General features: G+C 29.9%; 1 protein-coding gene across 2 annotated transcripts; it reads right to left on the reverse strand.

Annotated features, from left to right (window-relative positions):
* Nucleotides 1-11,443: 11,443 nt before the first annotated feature.
* LOC107617963 (dentin sialophosphoprotein, putative (DUF1296)) lies at nt 11,444-18,663 on the reverse strand. Of its 2 annotated transcripts, XM_016319865.3 has the most exons (11): nt 18,139-18,663; nt 16,783-16,826; nt 16,537-16,672; nt 16,066-16,195; nt 15,012-15,433; nt 14,844-14,912; nt 14,113-14,443; nt 13,654-13,921; nt 13,196-13,288; nt 12,632-13,069; nt 11,444-12,057 (listed from the first exon to the last, which is right to left on the reverse strand). In XM_016319865.3, exons 1-11 carry the CDS (start codon nt 18,338-18,340, stop codon nt 11,707-11,709), a joined length of 2,484 nt encoding a protein of 827 aa, XP_016175351.1. In that variant the 5' UTR covers nt 18,341-18,663; the 3' UTR covers nt 11,444-11,706. The 2 variants fall into 2 exon arrangements, with proteins under 2 accessions (XP_016175351.1, XP_016175350.1); XM_016319864.3 differs by having other exon boundaries at nt 14,844-15,433; nt 18,139-18,650.
* Nucleotides 18,664-20,233: the final 1,570 nt, after the last annotated feature.

Here is a 20,233-nt window from a genome sequence, read left to right on the forward strand (position 1 = left end):
AAATTTTTACAGCATGTGTTCAATTTGTTATAGGACTATATAACATTTACTTTAATCAGTGTCAATATCCTTAGAATCTATCTGATAATTTGGTGATGCACCCTTAGCGACGGGATGTGCATCAGGCCACCAAATTCCAAATCCCTAACAATTGTTTTCTTCTCCTCGCTCATGTTTCTGAATTTCTCACTTAACAAATGTGTTGCACACTTAAGGTCTTTGATTTGCTGTAAACAAAGCAAAATTATAGTCAGATATATTTTTATTATATAAAACTGATTTCATCTAAGACATATATTTGTTCTTTCATTTTTTTCAGCTTGGTTTTTGCCTGCCATTTTTTCTGAAATGAAAAATACACCCATAGATATCAGTAAGATACACCCATAGATATGAGTCAGATACACCCATAGATATCAGTCAGATATCACTCAAACATGCATTAATATACAAGGTCAAGCAACATTACAAGGTCAAGCAATATACACCCATGGACAAGCAAATATTAGAACAGTTGCAACTGTTGACTATATTACAGTATATCAGTTCAGAAATATACACCCAACAAATTATGCTATATACACCCAACAAAATACTCAATATACACCCACCAAATCACGCAATATACTCCCAAAAATCAGTTACCAGAAGAACTAGAACAACAAGAACAGTAACACCTAGAACAACTAAGAAGAACAAAATAACCTAGAAGCAAGAATAACAGTAAAACCTAGAACAAGTAGAACATTAAAAACTGTAAAATGAGACCTAGAATAAGAAGAACAGTAAAACCTAGAAGAACGTAGAAGAACAGTAAAACCTAGTTCTTTGTTTTCGAAATGTGAAAAATATACAATATGAGTAAAATAGTAATGTAACGTACCTTGAGTATTATAACTTCGTTTTTTCTGGAGATTGTTGATCGAGAGTTCTATGTTGTGTTGATGGAGAGTTCTAATCTTCGCGACGAGTCCTATCTCTGCAGTTTGGAATGTTGCTCGAAAACGGATGGTTGGTGTTTTCTTCGAAGGGCTTGGAGAAGTGGAGTGGGGCGCGTGTAGTTTACGTTCCATTCAAAGAGAGATGAGTGCGCATGTGAATGAAGTGTGGGTTGAAAACTTATAAAACTTGTAGGGTCTTTTTACTTGTATGTGTAGCAGGCCCGAAAGAAAAAAAAAAAAAGAGAAAAAGAACTTAAATAACAATAACAACACCATGAGTAACAATAATAAGTTGAAAACAGTGGTGATAACAACAACTACTATAGTGACGACAATGATATTAAAAAAAAAGATATAAAAAAAGAAGAAGAACAATAACAATAAATTAGTGGTGACAATAGCTACGATTAAATGGCAATAACATTAAAAAAAAAATTGGCCGTATACATACCAAAGAGAAAAAATAAACCATAACTTAATTGAAAGATTGGTATAAAAAAAATGTTTGAACGCGTTAATTAATAACATGTAATAAAAAAAAGAGAAATATGTAATTTACATTTTATGTTTAAGAATTAAAATGCGAATGGCAAAGGGCATTTTCAGAGTCACAATCACACAGCACCTGTGAATAAATGAGATTCATATTTATTTCAGGGGGTTGAAAGATACTTAAGTGTGTAATGGAATGGACTGTGGAGGGGAGTGGGGACCTTGCCTTTAATTAGGGTTGCTCCCTTACCGCGTAGCAAGAAATTCAACGCCAACCACTCAAACTCAGACACGTGTCTTCTACTACCACGTGTGCCTAGCTACCACCAAGTTTTGGAGCCATATATAATTGCCTTATTTGACTTTCATGATTCATGCAAGCGGAGCCTTTTTTTTTTTTTTTTTTGTAGCTACTAGCTAGTGTAATATTTCATATTTCATGACGAGTAGGGGAAATTTTGAAATTAATCTACCATAGTAATCTTGAAGAAAGGAAGTTATATCGTGATTCGTGAGGATATATATATATAATTAATTCAACCTGGTTGAATGGTTAATTTACTTATTTATTTGAATGAATATTAAAAATTTAAATTTTATTTTATATGTTATATTTTAATTTTAGTCCGGATTATATATTTTATAGATATTAATTTAATTAAATATATGTACATATTCTATAACATTTAATATACAGAATTTAATGTCACATAACTAAGTTGATGAACTATATATTAGTGTAATAATTGCCTTATGTTAAATTTTAGGTATGTTATTAATGCTAAAATTTTGAAGCGAAAACAAAAAAGAATTATCATTCAAGTAGTCTTAGATTGAGTTTGAGTAAACAGTTTAATAATTAAATTTTTTTTAAAAAAATAGTTTAAATAATAAATAATTATATTAAAAATAATTTATAAATAAGTTATTTTGTATTTAGATTTTTAGTTCTAAAAGTATTTATTTTATAAAAATATAATAAAAAGTAATAGTATTATAAGAGAAGTCATTTTTTTAACTTTTTTATAAGCTCCTAAATAGTTTATTAGAAAGCTGCAATTTGATTTTAAAAATTACACTAGACATTAATACTACTACTTTTCATAAGTCAAAAGTTCAAAAAAATTATTTTTAAAATTTTTCAAACGGGTCCTTATTCGATTTCAAAAAAATATTAATAATTATTCAAATTAGTTTTTAAAATTTTTTAAATAAAATATTTTAGTCATATAAATTTTAAAAATATATAAAATAATTTTTAATATTTATTTTTATTAGAAAATACAATTTCTTTTTAATTTAATTTGAAGAGTGGAGTACAAAACAATCTAATAAGAAGAGTTTTAAAAATTTATCCGAAATAGTCATTTTCATTAATTAAATGGATCAAATTGGAGAGGATTATATTGCCTAATGTAGATAAATATTAGGAACTATTTTATATATTTGAAAATCTAGAAAACTAAAATGTTCCATATGAAAAACTTAAAGAGATTGAATTGAGTAATTATTCGTAAAATATAATAACTTTTAAAGATAAATCACATAAACAAATTAAATAGGGATCAATATTATACAAATGTCCTAAAATAAATGGTTTATATACATGTTCAATTTTATCTTTATTTGATTTATGCTTTTTTAATGCATGTATTCAATTTACTATATGTGCTATATCAATAGTAAATTGATTTAGTACTGATATAAATTATTGATATTTACTATTTTTAAGTTAATAATTTTAAAACAAAATGTCAATAAAAAAATACTCCTCTATTAGAAAAAATAAAACAAGTAAGAATAGAAATCAAATTTTTGTGTTTTAGTTTAAATTTCAAAAAATCTATATTTTTCCATAAAGTTATGAATATAAAACGGAATATTAAAAGATTTTTTATAATTTATTAAAAATCATCATTTGACTCATTAATTAGCATCTAAAAAATCATTATCAGGACTTTGGATGTTAAAAAATTAATATAACGTATAGCCCTCTAAGATGGTATAGGAGTTAAAATAAACTTAAAATTTTTTTTAGAGTTAGAAATAACAGATAGTTATACAATTTATAATTATATAATATGTAATTTAAAAAATAATTAAAATATTATATTAATTAAATTATTATTTAATTTATAAAATTAAATATAAAACTTATGCTTTGATGATTTTATGCTAAAAAATTTAAGTTTAAGCTAGAAATAACATCATCAAAATAATAAATTCTATATATATTATATGAATAATAAATCGAACCAACTAAATCCAATTGATTTTATTTATATTAAAAAAATATAAATCGAATTTAGTTGAATTGATTTACATAAATTTATTTTAAGACATACATATAAACTAATTTATTTTAGGATATTGGTGTAATTTTGATTCTCAAATAATTTAATGGTGTGAATTACCCAATTCTTAACATATGGAAGATTAATATATTCAGTTTTGATTTTAAAATAGTGATATAAATAAACGAAACTTTAAGTATTAAATAAAACGGTAAAGTATATTTTTTGTCTTTGAAATTTGGCAAAAGTTTTAAAAATATCCTTAAGTTTTATTTTGTTTTAATTTTGTCTCAGGAGTTTTCGATTTGCATCAAATATACCATCGACGGCTAAATTTTTAAAAAATTTAAGACCAATCTAATAATAATGCATGAAAATCTTAATTTGCTTGTTTTAAAGGTTGTTCTTATGAAATTGTTGTTGAATTGGTCTTAAATTTTTTTAAAAATTAGTCGTCATATATATATTTAATACAAATCGAAAACTTATAAAATAAAATTAAAACAGAATAAAACTTAAAAATATTTTTAAAATTTTTATCAAATTAAAAAAAAGTATACTTTACCCTAAATAAAAACATTGCGGTGGATTCTATTGAAATAGGAATAGTAGTGAAATAGGTAAAGTGAAAGCGGGAGGGATATTGAAAGAGGTGAAGGCAGCAGCTTTAGTAAAAGAAAGTAAAAGGAGAAAAATACAAGCGGATTGTGGATTTGGTTGTGTATTTATGTGATTATGTATGACTGTGTTCATACGGAAAAAATGGAAAAAAGAAAAAGTGAAGGAATTTTTGGTGATCCCAAGAAGATTGCTTATTTGTTGATGGCAGCAGCAGCTTTAGTTTCTTTTTATTGTTTGGAGAGACACAGACATGAGACGTGTGTGGGGAGATGGTGGATTATGGGCTAGGAGATTCTCCTTTGCTAATTACAAAAGTATTATATTGTTCTTTTCTTAATTATATATACGTGGTTATGAGGGTCAATATTAATTAATACTGATCTAGTTACTATAATTCGACCGCTACTAGTTATAGTTTGGAGATACGGTTAAAAAAATGTAAAAATTTTTATGATTTATAAATAATTAATACATAATTCAATTGTTATATTTATAACTTATCATTATAATTTGATCTATTCTATATTATTCGAAGAATAAATATTAATTCATTACTTATAATTTAGTTAATGAAATCTATACTTCAGTCCATAATTTAAAAATATGATAATAGACTAATAGTATAATACTTATTATAACAGTATAATAACTCCATCACACGTTATCACTAACAACTTAATGAAATAGTCAAAACAAATGCTAAAAATATCACGGTAATTAATTACATTGTGGTTCTCACTACAACTGTAGTTTCAAAACGTTTAGTCTCTATTTAGTCTATATAAGACAACATTAAATTAAAATAAAAGATATCTGAAAATCTAATACTCACTTAAGTCACTCTCACTTTCTTCTTTAAATTATTACTGACTTAAACGTCGGCGCATATCTTTTACGGGCATCCATCCCATCTGATTTTTTTAGAATTTAGCATATAACTCATTTGTGAAAAAGATAGGATAATATCTCTCCTTCCGCAACAAGCTATACCTCGGACAAATCTCTTAACAGTAAAAAAAATATGATTTTAAAAATTCTAATTGCAATATGTATCGATTATTGTCTTATATAGAGATTAATTTGATCATTGAATTTTAATTTAACTCGATAATTAATTTAGTTTCTAAATTTTGAAAATAATTATTTTAGAACTAATTCCTGGATTTTTATCAGTAAATAAATCAAATTAATCTCCCATATATACAAATAAATTTTATCTTGACATTGTCAGATAGAGAGGGAATAGCGTCGGCTGTTAAGTGTTATGGTGGTATATTAATTGCTAATGCCACAAGTTACTATAATAACACATGACATTTAATAACTCACATCAACTCCTTACTAATAATAATCTAGCTATATGAAACTAAATTAACAAAGTGATCAAATTAATTCTCAAATAGAACTCAAACTAAATTAACTAGGAAATGATAAGCACGGGAATGCAAAATCAATAATGTTTTGATACACAATGCTTCACTGATATGATTAAATAACATAATGATTAAAGTCTTAACAAGACATATTAAGGTCATATATATTAAGGTCTAAACAAACTATCATCGACTTGTAATTTTGGAAATATATAAAAAAAAATGTTTGATATTTATCACAAAGCACAATGCATATATATACATTGCAAAAGCAGCAATATCAATAATAATAATTATGACAATTGCAATGGCTATAGCATTTCCAACCCAACCACAATTTGAAACCCTAAGTGAAACAAGAAGAAATTCGTTAGTATCATTGTTGACAAATATTATATCCTCATGAGTTGTGAATTTACTTCTCATGATCCATTTTCAAATATATGCAATGTTTAATGTATTAAGAAAATATTTTTTATATAAATTTATCATTTTTAAAATGTTAACAAATTTATTAAAATACTCATTATTAATTAGTATTTATATAACACAATCAATTTAAGTTAGTTGAGTAGTTAACTCATTCTTTTGCTTAAACAAGCTTTGAAAAATCGAATTTCTCTTTATGCATATAACAACTTATTAATAATCTGAAAGAATTTATAAAAATTATAAAACCATGAAAAGATAATTTCTTTTAAATTTTACTTGTAATAATAGTTATTTATCAAATAACTATGACACTCCCACCTCATTACTTTATTATTAGCTTTACAAATCTAGAAACTATATATATATATATAAAATAAGGTCATGCTCTTTCATTCTTTCACCTGTCTATCCCAATGGTTAATCACTTGATATATAGGGGTAAGCACGGGTAGTGGGTACCTAATTATCCGTCCGAATTCGAACCGAATTAATTAAATTGGTTCTGAAATCAATGGGTAATTGGGTCTAACTCGAACCAAACCGATAGCTTTTGTTGGTGATTGATTCGGGTATCGGTTTTGGGGGGTGTGGAACCCGAACCAACCCGCGAATCCGATTATATATTAATTAAATAAAAAAATAAAAAATATATATGACTTTTTTATTAGACAATGATTATTTATTATTAATATGTTTGGATTTTAATGAGTTTAGGTTTTAATGTATTTGGTGTTTAACATGTTTGGATTATTTCTATTGATATTACATGTTTATTATACTTGTTGAATTTATAAGATAAAAATTTGGTTTTTTTTTTATGAATTACAAAGTCATCGGGTACCCAATTACTCGAACCGAACCAATCCGTTCTTAATCGGTTTGGTTTGGTTCGGATACATGTACAAAAAAATATAAATCCGAACCAAACCGAACTAATTATATTTTGATCGATTTGATTCTAATTTTACCATAAACCCGAACCAAACCGACCCGTACTCACTCCTATATAAATGATATAGATATATATCTCCCATGCCCTTAATTATGACTAATGTGCAGTTTATTAAAGTTTGAATTATTCAGAATTTCTACCGATTATTATATATATTACTTAATATTGCTCAATCATATGATGCTCCTCCATACCGGTATGATAAAAGATTGATTTTATTAATAATACTTCGGTGTATGTTTAAATTTTGAAAATGATATTGAGATAGCGTATCTTTATCGAATCTCTAGTGACAAAAAATATGATACTACTTTTTTATTGGTGTAGAGGAAGAATGATATTCGACTTATCAAATGTCAATTTATATCATTTATTTTCAGGGCTTTACCTCTGTTTTCAGATAATATTATTAGGAGCACTCTACTGTACAGATTAGAGTGGTATAGAAAGAGAATATAATTTTTTTTATAGTTATTTTTTATTATTTTATTATTATTCAAAATATGGGTCCTACCTTTATTAATTTCTCTTTCATTCTATTAAGAAAAAAATCTGTAAACTTACATCTTTACTATATAATTCACTATATTATTATTATCAATAATGTTTAAAAAATAACAAAAATTCAACTCAAATAACCCAAAATTATCTTATTAATTATTGCTAAAATAATTATAATTTTTTAAATATAATATATATAAAATTATAAATATTATATTATATAAAATAACTTTAGATATTATCTCCCTAGCATTTTCATAATTAATATATCTTGCATCAATCACTCATTTCAAAAGTACTACTAAACATGTGAAGATTAGAAGGGAAGAATTAATTAAATCTGGTGTGTAATTAATGTATGAAGTTTCAGATAATGATTGCATAACTAATCAAGCCCTCACATGGAGTTTCTAAAGGACAAGACTTAATTAACTTCTTTCTAAATCAATCTACATGCAGTTGAGTATCATTCAGACATCCCAAAATTAGTACTATATATCTTAATTAATATCTTATTGTATTTGTTTAATATTTATTTTATTTTATTTTTCAATTCAATATAATCATTAGATGGAAATTGAGATTTATGCTTTTACACATTTTTTATTTCATTTAATAAAAAATGATGTATCAATGCTCATCCATAAATATATCTTATTAAGTAAAAAATATTATATTTGCTCCTTCATAATTAAACAAATTAATTTTTAAAAAGTGTTATACTACTTACTTTTTTAAAACATGTAACATGTGTATCAATCAATTTAGATTCTTAAAAAAATTTACCAAGTCAAAAAATCATTTCTCTCAAATGTTTAAACTAATAGAAGAAGACAACATGAATAATTATATCTCTAATATTTTTCTCCAGGTAAGAATTTCTTTTGGACTCTCTTAATTTTTATATATACTTTTTTTTCTTCTTTTTATTTATTTTATGCTATTTTTTTTATTTTTAGAATTCATCAATAATCAAACTCTAAATACTTCGAATATAAAACTCATTATGTCATGAAATTATTTTTTTTAAAAGTTTAAACTGATAGAAAAATATAACATAAATAATTATATTTCTAACAAAATACTTACCAAAGTGTTTATATATTGCCTATTGAAATGAAAAACTCAAACTCAAATATTTTGAGAATATATTCTAAAATTTTACCATTTAAACGGACTTTCCTTGGCTCCATAAATACTTGTTTTAATATTGAAATTGTCGAAGGTTAGAATCCGCAGTCTTTATTGTTTTAATATTTTTCTTGGATATAGAATTGCATGCAATTTAATTCGTATCTTTTCTGAAAGAGGGCCACATTTCTCGTCTACTAGCGTGTTTCTCGTCCAACCATTGAAGAATAATTATTGGCTTAGAAAGATCGAGTTGTCACTTTTCTATATAAGGATGATGCCATTGAAAGATGCAATAGTTTCATTTGGGATATGAACTGTGCCTTTCAACTAGTTTCATCGATTCCTACGTATACACTTATTAGCTTTAGTATCTATCTTTTATATTAAAGACAACCCAGAGGCTTTATTGTTACTTCTGAACAAAAAAAAAAAAAAAGAAAGAAAGAGTAAAATGATTATGTTACATCGTACTTGCTGATTAAGGTTCTTCAATTCTACATGATGATGTACACTAATCAGAAACTGAAAAGTTATTTACAGTCTGTATTGAAGCAATTTTATTTTATCATGCCAACTTTATTTTATTTGCACTTTCTTCTTATGTTACATTTAACTATAATGTAAACAAAATAAAAATTAAACACGCAAAGAGAGGGTGCTATGTATGGTGCTATAAAGGGGTAAAAATTAAGTGTCAACAAACCGATTAAAAAATTGGTAAATTAGTCGAACTGATCTAAATTTTTAGGGGCTAATTAGTTTAACATAATAAAATAAAATAACTTTTTAAAAAATAATATTTTATCTATAAATATATTATTTTATTATATCCAATTAAACTTTGGTTAAACCTTCTACTTAGTTTATTATCCCATCTTGTATCTGTTGAAAAGAGGGCTGTGCTAGGTGTTCTTTCATGGTATTTTCCAAATTCCAACCCGGGGCAGGACAAGAAAGAAACTCAGCAGGACAAGGACTGATTTGCTGCGGATCCAATCTTTATTAAGGGTTTGTCATTGGCTAATAAATTATTGTATGTATAAGGTAGAATTCGAATTACTAACATTTATTTAAGCGAACTAGTGAATTAACTATTGAACTGATTCAACTTAGTCAGAAAGCTGTGCTACTTGCTGCCGAATGACATTAGAGTTGAAAGATTAAAACCGTTTGATTTTGCTACAAAAACAATTTTGGGCTAAAGCCCAAAGACTAAGACAATTTCGAACCACACCAACCAAAAAAAAGTAGATCGAAGCACAATTATGCATGTGAAAATGGGTTAGTGCTCAGTGGGTTTCAATTTTTAACCAAGTCCATTTGAAGAGAGTTTTTATTATTAAAGAAATCAACGACTAGATAAACTAAGAGTCAGGTCGGATCCGGGGCGGGTTGTGCCCTATCCTGCCCTTAATGGGCCTAGTAAAAAAAAAAAGTAATTATGAACTATTTATATATTTATTTAATAATATAATTTATTATTTATGTATATTTTGTATATTTATTTTTAATTTCATATACCGAGTATTTTATTATAATTTAATAATTTCAGTTCACCTCTTTTTAAACCAGTAATTTGAAAGATTTGATATTTGGTTCAACTTCTAAAACTTTAATATACTTATCTTACTTTTAGCAACCGTTGTAATGCAGCAACACTCTTTTTAACTCCTATTTAGATGTTACCCAGAATATCAACAGCCAACAACGATGACTAAATCTATTCACATCAACGACTTCCTGAAAGAATATAGGTTGAGGTGAAGGAACCCTCTCAATGCACAATGCCAAGATTAGAAACCCTGACTAGATTCTTATTTTTCCGATAGAATAAACTACCAAAATAATACCCAAAAGTTCACCTCGCTGATTAAAAAAAAAACTCCCAAAAAATGCTAATGACAAATAAGCTCCCGAAAGATTTAAAAATGCAACTAAAAAAATTAGATATAAAATATATATTTTAAAATACGACCCTAGAGTCAAATTATGATGCAATTTTTGTGATCATTATTAAAAAAAATTCATCTTTAAAATTTAATAATTTTGTCATTGTAAATGACCTTTTTTTTGAAAAATAAAAAAAAAAATCTAGAGAATAAATTTTACTCTAAATTTTGTTATACCTTTTAAATATTACTACAAAAATTTAGATCAAATAAATAAATCAATTACTAAATACAAAAATTGTTACTCAAAAAATATAATATTTATTAATTTTTTTTTTCATATTTTCAAATCATACAAGGATTATTTTGTCGATAACATCTTTCAAAAATTTTATTGTCGCAGATTAAATCTTGAGTACAGAATTAGTGATCAACCCTTTTCAGATAATTATAAGATTCAATCAAGTGTGAATTATACTAGACCTCTGCTCCTTGTTCAACATAGTATCTTTTTCAAATAAATTATCATTTGTACCCATAAAAGATATAAACGTTGACAAATGTACTCAGAATAAAAAAACTCACCTTGTAACCACGAAAGATAACCTCCATGTGCCATACGTTTTCTAACGTTGGTTCAGATACTAACAGACCAAGTAGGTAACCAACATTAGGATACTCTTGGGACATATAAGTCATTTTCCGTGGTTACAAAGTGAGTTTCTTTATTCCATGGATACATTTGTTAGCGTTTACATCTTTCATGGATACAAATAAAAATTTATTCATCTTTCTCTTGGCAATAAGAAGCCTGTTAGGTGAATTCTTCTTTAAGCATTTAGTTCAAACAAAGCGTTTAGGAATCACTGAGATTCAACTTTCATTAGTCAAAACTCAGAATAATTCCCAAAGCTTACCACATATAAATGAGATGGAAAACTTAAATGCCTCAATGCATATTGGAGAGAAAAAAAATGTTATTCATTTCACAAATAAAAAGCTACCATTTTTTTTCCTATATCTGCTTCAGTCCCTTGTACACACAGGGTTAGATTTCATGGTTTCTTGTTTTCCCCTTCAGAAATTTGTAGTCCAATTGAGGTGACCTAACTGGGGCTGCTGATATGCACCAACCTGTGGTCCAGGTGCAGCTGGAGCCACTCCAACTCCAACATTGTTTCCCATCGCTGGTCCTAAATGATGAGGGTTAGCCATTGCAGTTGGCTGTGGCGAGGCGTGATACATGCCAGGAAACTGCATGTGTGAAGATTGAGCTGCTGCTGCTGCTGCAGCATTGAACGAGGCATGGCCGGTGTGCGATGGCATATAGGCACCATGAGGTGTTTGCCCTGGCAAGTTATAGTATGGAGCCGATTGCATGCCAGGAAGCTCCCTTGGATTCTGTATCCAGATTTCTGATGTCTCGGCCTGTAAATGGGAATGAACCATGAGAAACTAATATCATAAGAAGGTTGCAGTTCACATGAAAAGACCTTGTCATAGATTAAGAAATATTCATTGAAACACGAGAATGAAGCTTTACTAATCAATGTCTTAACAGCATGAACTTCCTATTAGGTTTGGCACAAGCATGTAAATCCAAAAATTCAGTATGTGATGTGTAAATTGCTTTCTTGCAGCTTATAATATTAAAAGCCCGTGTCTGGATTATAGCTGAGACTTTAGTTAGTAGACACAATCATTTGGCAACCAAGACTGGCAAAGATGCAAATTTGTCTCGTGGGTACAGACAATATACGTCTCTCTATATTTCAGAGACAGAATTCCAGATGAGCCTAAAAGGGTTAAACCCTTCTAGCACCTACTTACAAGTGATAACTTTTCAAGATCATAAATTAGACTCTAATGTTAGGTTCATGCTTGGTATATGTGACAAATTAGGTTAAAATCAACCACCACTTAATTGCAAAATGGAATTAAAATAATCATGATGATTATAGGTGCACGGTACTGGGCTAACGGGATGTATTTGGAACATTACCTGAGGATTTGGAACATAAAGATTATCTTTGTACTTGACACGAGAAGAATCTTCTAAAGCTGTTGCACCCCCAACCACACCAGGAGGCATCATGGCATACCCGGTTGGATTAGCAAAATTTCCAAACCCAGTAGGACTTCCAGCAGGAACAGGCTTGAACTGCTGAACTCCGTATTTAAGGCTGTTCGCATTAAGATGGGAACTACCTCCAGGCATCAACAAGTAACTGCTGCCATTTGTTGGATGAGGATAGGGAGGATTACTTGAATATCCAGGCATAGCCATTGGCGGAACATAGACTGGTGACAAGAACTGACGATACGGCATAAGATTAGCAAAATGTGAAACATGTACTTGTGGATACATCTGTGCCACAGGAGGTTGCACCATGGAAACTGTGGAAGCGGGAACACTGTTGGCCACATGGGAACTTAAGCCCTGCACACCCCGAAGATTATGTCAGAGAAATTCTAAAGATGAGGCTACTGCAAGATCCAAATCTAAAATAAAAAGAAACAAAACTATAGTGCTTAGAATTCTCTACTAAATCATGATTTAATATACCTCTTGAGGTGATGGTAGACCCTGCCCTCGGAGAGTATCATCTATTGTGGGTCTGAAATAAGGCATGTCGTAACCAGTTGGAGGATCATAGGCCTGTTTCAAGGTAACTATGAGAAAGGAAGTACCGAAGCACAACATGCAATAACATATACGATAGTTACGAAATTATTATCACCCATCAGATAGCAACAAGTGTCATGGGAAAAGCCAGGTGGTAGAAGACAACAAACCCTATGCCATTTAAATATTTTCCCTAAAGTATTGGAATTTTATCAATGTTTGCCCTTGAAAAATTTAATCAAGTGTTGTAAAGCACTTCCTCCTATCTAGCTTGCACAATATGACACTTTCTAGTTCAAAACGGTATGCCTATAAAACCTCTATCTAATGCCATGGAATATAATGTTAGGTCATTAATAACTGAGCATCCAAATTATGCAACTAAAGGAATCACTCACTGCAAATCCAGGCATATCATGAGAATCTTGCTGATGCTGTGACTCAGCAGGCACATAAGAAGGACTACTTTCACGAACCAACCTAATACTGCCATAAGGACCCTGATTCTGAGGACTTGAGGATTCTCTGTTATCATGCAATTGCAGCTCAGTAGCACCAGATGCTGGAGAGTCAGATACAGGATTTCTGATGTGGTCTTCCTGCAAGTCTACCTGCTTGCTCCCAGGAACATCGTCAGCGGACAACTCTGAAGCAGGCACTGTCAAGCTGACAATAAGTGTTAAATAATGTCACAACTAGCTCTTTAGAAAGTGAAGACTGAAAAGAAAAAAGTGAACATGAGACCGGTCTAAGTTAGAACAAACAACAACAACAACAACAAAGCCTTGTCCCACTAAGTGGGGGATCTAAGTTAGAACAATCAAAATAAATAAATAGACCAGAACAGGAAAACCAACCTGGCAGTAGATTCCTCATTTGATTTCTCAGCAACTCCTATATTGTTAGGTTGATGTCTTGAGGAATTAAATTCTGTCCCAATGCTACCAAAGGTCAGCAGAGCGCGATCAGTGTCTCTAACTCGAATATGCTGTGCAATAATCACATTCTGGTTCTCACTGATATTTACTTGGGAAAGTTTATCTTGCAGCTTTGCAGTATCTGATTCCGTATCCTTAGAGTTTTCCACTGGAGTTGACGCAAGCTTTTTAGGTGTTCCAATCACTCCGGGACCATTATTACTCAACTTCTGGCTTGATTTAGGTTTCCACTCTTTATTATGCTGAGTAACTGCACAAAAACCATGAAGTTTCTAGACATGGATTAGAAATGGAGGGGCGGGAAGCACATTCAAGAAATATGATGATAGTTTTGTCAATTGAGTACTGTACTTGAATTAGATTGCAAAAGTAGGAGGAAAAGTGTCCAAAAAATTAAGGTTTAGAAGACAACATCAAAGAAAATCCTAGTAATAGATTGCTATCATAAACCTTGCATCTTCTGACTGAAATAAAATGTTTCTGAATGCCCTAATGCAAGAGACAAATGCATACATAACTAAGATCAAACCACCAAAAGTTATGCATTAAGCAAAATCATTAGCCTTAGAAACGAAGACAACCAAATCAGAATTAGAAGAAACAAGCAGCAGCAAAAATCAAATTTTGGTAATGTTATTTTGGAGATATACCTCTCTGATGTCCCACAAGTTGTTGATGTGGTCGGCCGTTATATTGATTGCTCATGGATGGCCTGCTAACTGTCATGCCAGTGAAGGAAGGTTCAGTTATATTAGTTTGACTAAATTGTTCAGTCTTTGAGATGATACCAACTGAATGAAATGAATCTGCAGATGTACCATCTTTTCCAGTAAGAGTATTAGCAAAAGAACTAGGAACGGATGATTGTTTGACTGAGTTGTCTGAAGCCTGTCTACGTCCACCAACAACCCCCACTTCACGCCTAATCGCCCCTACAACACCTGATGATCTGGAATCAGGGGAGGGGACATGAACTGGATCTGTTGAAGAGGAATAAACCCCAATAGCAGAACTGGTTGATGCCACAGTTGTAGAATTCTGGTTGTTATTGGGCTTTGTTGGTTGCTCTTGTGATGCTACATTTGATGTTGCACCTTCCTTAGCAGGTGTAAATTTTCTGTCACTGGCATTTGGAATAGCATCTTTTGAGTATCTTCCATGTGAATTAGGAGGACCATTTAGAGCCTGCGATATATTTCTTGCACCAGATGACCTTTGATTACTATAAGCAGTTGATGATCTGTAACAAAGTCAATACACGAATTATGTACAAAATAATCACTGAAAATAAATCAAAATAGTGATCCTTGACAGATATTTCCTCAAACGACACAAAGATATCTTTCAAGTCTGCCTTCAAGCAGCAATTGCATTAAGTCAAATAACATTAACACATACAACCCCAAAACCCATTTCCAACATCCAACTCAACATTATCCTCAAAGTTTTGCAATTAAGTAGTAAATGGACCTTCAATCAACATATTTCTACATTGATCGTCAAAGCATTCAACAGCTCTATGGCCAACTAAATCTCTGCCCTACATCATCACCTTTATATACACGATGAGGATAACTTGAGATTATTTGTATCAGTGAATCAAATCACAAATCCTACAACTAGGGTTCTTTCTCACATCTCATTCAATTCATTTCTAATTTCGTCTTGCCTACAAAAACACTTCACAATTTCACATCCTATCTGTAGCAACAGCATACCTAGCCATGCGATAAAAGCTTTCAGTTTGCCAGAGTTTATGTAATGTGTATGCACGATTATGGATTACTAAGGAGTGAGGATTCCAGGTATGCATAGTCAAGCTAGTTTCCCTTTCACTAATCCAGATAATTTTAAAAAAATAAATAAAAATACCCTTTTTCAGAAGTGTTCACAATTGACTGCTCATTGGTAGATGTTGAGCATTGCACTGAAGGAGGCTTTACTTCTTTATATATGTGATTTACTCTATTGTCTCTGACAACTCGAAACTCTCTGCTGATGCCTGAACATTAAGCAATACTTTAAGATCAGCTCATACATACAACAATGTGAATTACCATAAAAGAAAAAGCATCCGGCCCAATTGACTTGCATATGTCAAAATATAATAACCTAGGTTTTTTCTGTTATATCTGCAGTGAAACTCAATCTTGTAATTGACCACAAACAGTAATGATAAAAATATTAATAAAATTATTGGAATATAAAACTGAGTTCATGCTTTTATTGACAATCTATATCTATACAAAGAACAAAATGAAGACCTTAAACCTCAAAATGAAGACAAAATGCTAATCAGGGCATCAACTTTAAATCTCAAAATAGGCAGGAAATAAGTCATACCAGGTAAGGTATTCCGAGAATAGTTTGTTCTTCGAACATTATTATGTTCAAAAGGGGTATTATATTTCTTTCCTTGACCAACATTCTCAGAATTCCTTCGTGGGTTGACAGGGACTGGGTTCCCAACATTTTGAGGCTGCAATAACATATACTTGTAAATAAATTACAAAGAAAAAAAAAACCTATACTCTTAAATATGTTGCCATGGATTTAATGAAAAAGAAAATGTATATGAAGATGCAATACCTCCTTCTTTCGGTCTCTCCTTCTCTTCACCTCATGGAATGGATCTGAATAACAAATTCAAAATTTACACTAAGAGAAAGTATCATTTCATTGCTCACTTTTCTTCAAATCAATAGTTAATTGTTGTCAAAATATAATTAGAACCAACAGGCTGATTAGCAATCCCGACATACAACACAACTAGAATAGGACACACTCTTCAAGACAACATGATCTAGAATACCGGTTATATATCAAGATGCGGACTACCTAAATATTGAACTGCGCCACAATGGAGACAATTTACGTAGTAACTACTTAGGTAAATTAATCAAGCATGAACTATAATAAAATGTTTACATTTAAACCATATGATGTTCAGAAATTATGGAAAATTAAGCTATGCATTTATGGATTCACAGAATTTTCTTTTCAACTGATCAAATATTACCCTAGGTAACTGCTATTTGGGCAATGGCCACTGATAAATCACACATTTACTAATTTACTCTTTTGATCATCCTTAATCCTCGAAACAAAGGGCACAGAACTAATGACATTGTATCTAGGAGGAAACTAAACTTACAACAATGAAGGTCTGGGTTCAGTGGAAGAAAGAAATGGGGGCATGGAACGGCATTCAAAACTATATGTTCACTATGAAGCACATGCTATAAACATCCCTAAATCTTCAATTACAAAGTGCCCATTTTTCCTAGTATTCACTAGCTAAAATACTTGACAGGTGCAATGACGTCGACGCTGCCTTGACAATATCAGCTCCTCGCAGCCTAAATAGAAAGTACCACGACATGAACAAAGAAACATTGGTCTTGTACACTGAAGTAAACAATCAAGAAAACACCAAAGGCTCACAATCAAGTTATCATTCCTTTCTCCAGATACCAGCATTCCAATATTGAAAAGTCAGTGTGCCGCTGAATTAGCTTATTTTCTAGTTTCTGCTAAAAAAAAGGTAGAAATCATTTTTAAAGAAAAAAAGAAAAAGGATTTTAAGATAGCATAAACAAGTGGTACTCTTTTAAAATACACAAGTGAAAGAATTTGAAGTGTTTCATGCATTTCATGTTATTAAAAACTTTAAAATTATTACTTTTCAATAAAAAAAAGTTTATACTTGTAAATTATTAAAGAGTGCCCTAGTTTTCCCCCTAAAATCAACAAGAACCGAACCAAACCTGTCCTAAACTACAAAATGTGACATTCATACGAATTAACTAAACAAAGACAATTCAGAATCACACATTCAGATGAAAATATTCAGGTAAAGCAAACAAGACCTCATTAATCCAAAACCAATGAATAACTACCAAAAGAATAAAAACAAATAAAAAAAAGAGATAAATATAAGGAAACCTTGGTTGAGCAATTTCTGAGCAGCATCGTTAGGATCCATGTTTGTTTCCTTGAGAGCGACATAGATATCAGCATCAGAATGGTTCCCAACGATTTCTTTGATGGATTGAATGGTTCTTCGCACTCTCGCCGACAGTATCTGTGTGTTATTACCGTTTCCACCCTCAGCCCTCGGAGAACCACTCCCACTACCAGCTACCATTCTCTCTTCACAGCCCCAGGAAACACGAAAGGAAGAGGGAAAAGAAAAAACGAAGAAGAAGAATGGGGTTTCGAGTTCGAAGACGCGAATGCGAAACCGAATAAGAAATCACGAGGAGAGAGAGAGAAGAAAGAGGAGAAGATGGGAGAGGGTAGGGTTCCGCTGGGTGTTTGTTTCTTTGTCTTCTTCGCAGTCGGAAACTCGAAAAGAAAAGCGGCTTTGGAGTTTGGAGGCACAGCGAGCGACAGAGACTCTCTCACACACACAAACTCAACAACATACCACTCTGAGGGTTTTGAAAACGTTTGACAATGACTTTGAGCGAAATTTCTCAGTTTTATTTTCTGCATCCTGTACCCTTGCGGTTTTCCTCCAATTACCATTCTACCCTTCATTTTTATTTGTCTTTTAAAGTTTAAACTCCAATATTTATTCTAAAATATATATAAAAAAAATTAAATAATATATTTATTATACACAAATATTTAGTAACTAAATTTTAATATATATATAGTATATTTAATTTATTTATATGATAACAAATTGTATATTTTATTTTTTATCAATTACATTTTTTGAAAAGTTTGTTTGTAAATTTATATAATAAAAAATGAATCTTTTATTTCTTATAAATTACATATCTTTGGAGTATTTTGTTTATAAATTTGGTTAAGAAAGATTTTGGGAAAAATAGAAAGTTTGTAAATGGTTTTAAAATAAAAATTTTAGAGAATCTTATTAATCATTCTAAATACTCCAAAATCCATATTTTTTAACAATAAAATTAGACGTTCAATAGTTTTTTAAACAAAATTTTTAATTAAGTTATGGTAGACTTTTTTTTGTTCATACATAGGTGCTGTTTCTTCTTCTTGTCACTGCTATCTTTTTTTTTTTCTTTTCTTCTTCCTTTTTTTCTTTTTTTTTTTGTTATTCTGGTCATCTTCTTCTTTTACATGTTTCGTTTTTTAACGTCATTGTTGTCATCGCTGCCACCATCATTGTCATTGTCATTGTCGCTATCATGTTGACTTGTTATTATTATTCATTTCTTCTCTTTCTTTTTTTCTTCCACGTCCTCCTTTATTATCATTATCGTGGAGCACATAATTTTTGTATATAGTACAAAAATTTTGAAGGACCACATGTTCAAAACATTGACACTTAACTAAAAAATATGCACAACACATAAGTTTTTGTGTACAGCATAAAAATTTTGGTACATAACGCATAAATTTTGGTGTACAGATTTTAAAAGACCACATACATAAGACATTGATTCACTCAACTAATAAAATATATTCGTAACAAAATTTATGTATTATGTACAAAAATTTCTATAGTATGTGCAAATATTTACGTGTTATATACAAAAATTTCTATATTATATCAATATGTTTATATTATGTGCAAAATTTTTTGTGCATATTATACTATATCAATAAATTTATGTTGTCTACAACAAAAATTTTTATATTACAGAAATACAAAAAAAAAAAATGATGATACATTTACGTATTTTTTTTTTTTGCTAAACTTGTGCTAACTTAGTTAGACTTAATTATAAAAACAATTTCACATATAGCATTATTGTTTTTCTAATTCCCTAAAACTTTAGATTGTTTACTATATTTAAATTTAATTTATCCTTTTATAAGTAAAATGGATAAAATTAAAATCTCAGAATGAATTGAAATTTCCATAAAAGATATGACTATATTAGTCTATATGACAAATGATAAAGGATTCCTTCCATTTTAAAATAATATCCCAATTGCATTTCTCTAGATTTTAACACATTTTTGTCATATATATATATTGGGATATTAGTTGGATATAAAGATAATAGAAATATTGGGTAAATAAATATTTTTAATTAAGTTTCAACTCATT

Source organism: Arachis ipaensis, chromosome B9 (assembly GCF_059453495.1).
Source record: "Arachis ipaensis isolate K30076 ecotype BB chromosome B9, ASM5945349v1, whole genome shotgun sequence".
NCBI lineage: Eukaryota > Viridiplantae > Streptophyta > Magnoliopsida > Fabales > Fabaceae > Arachis > Arachis ipaensis.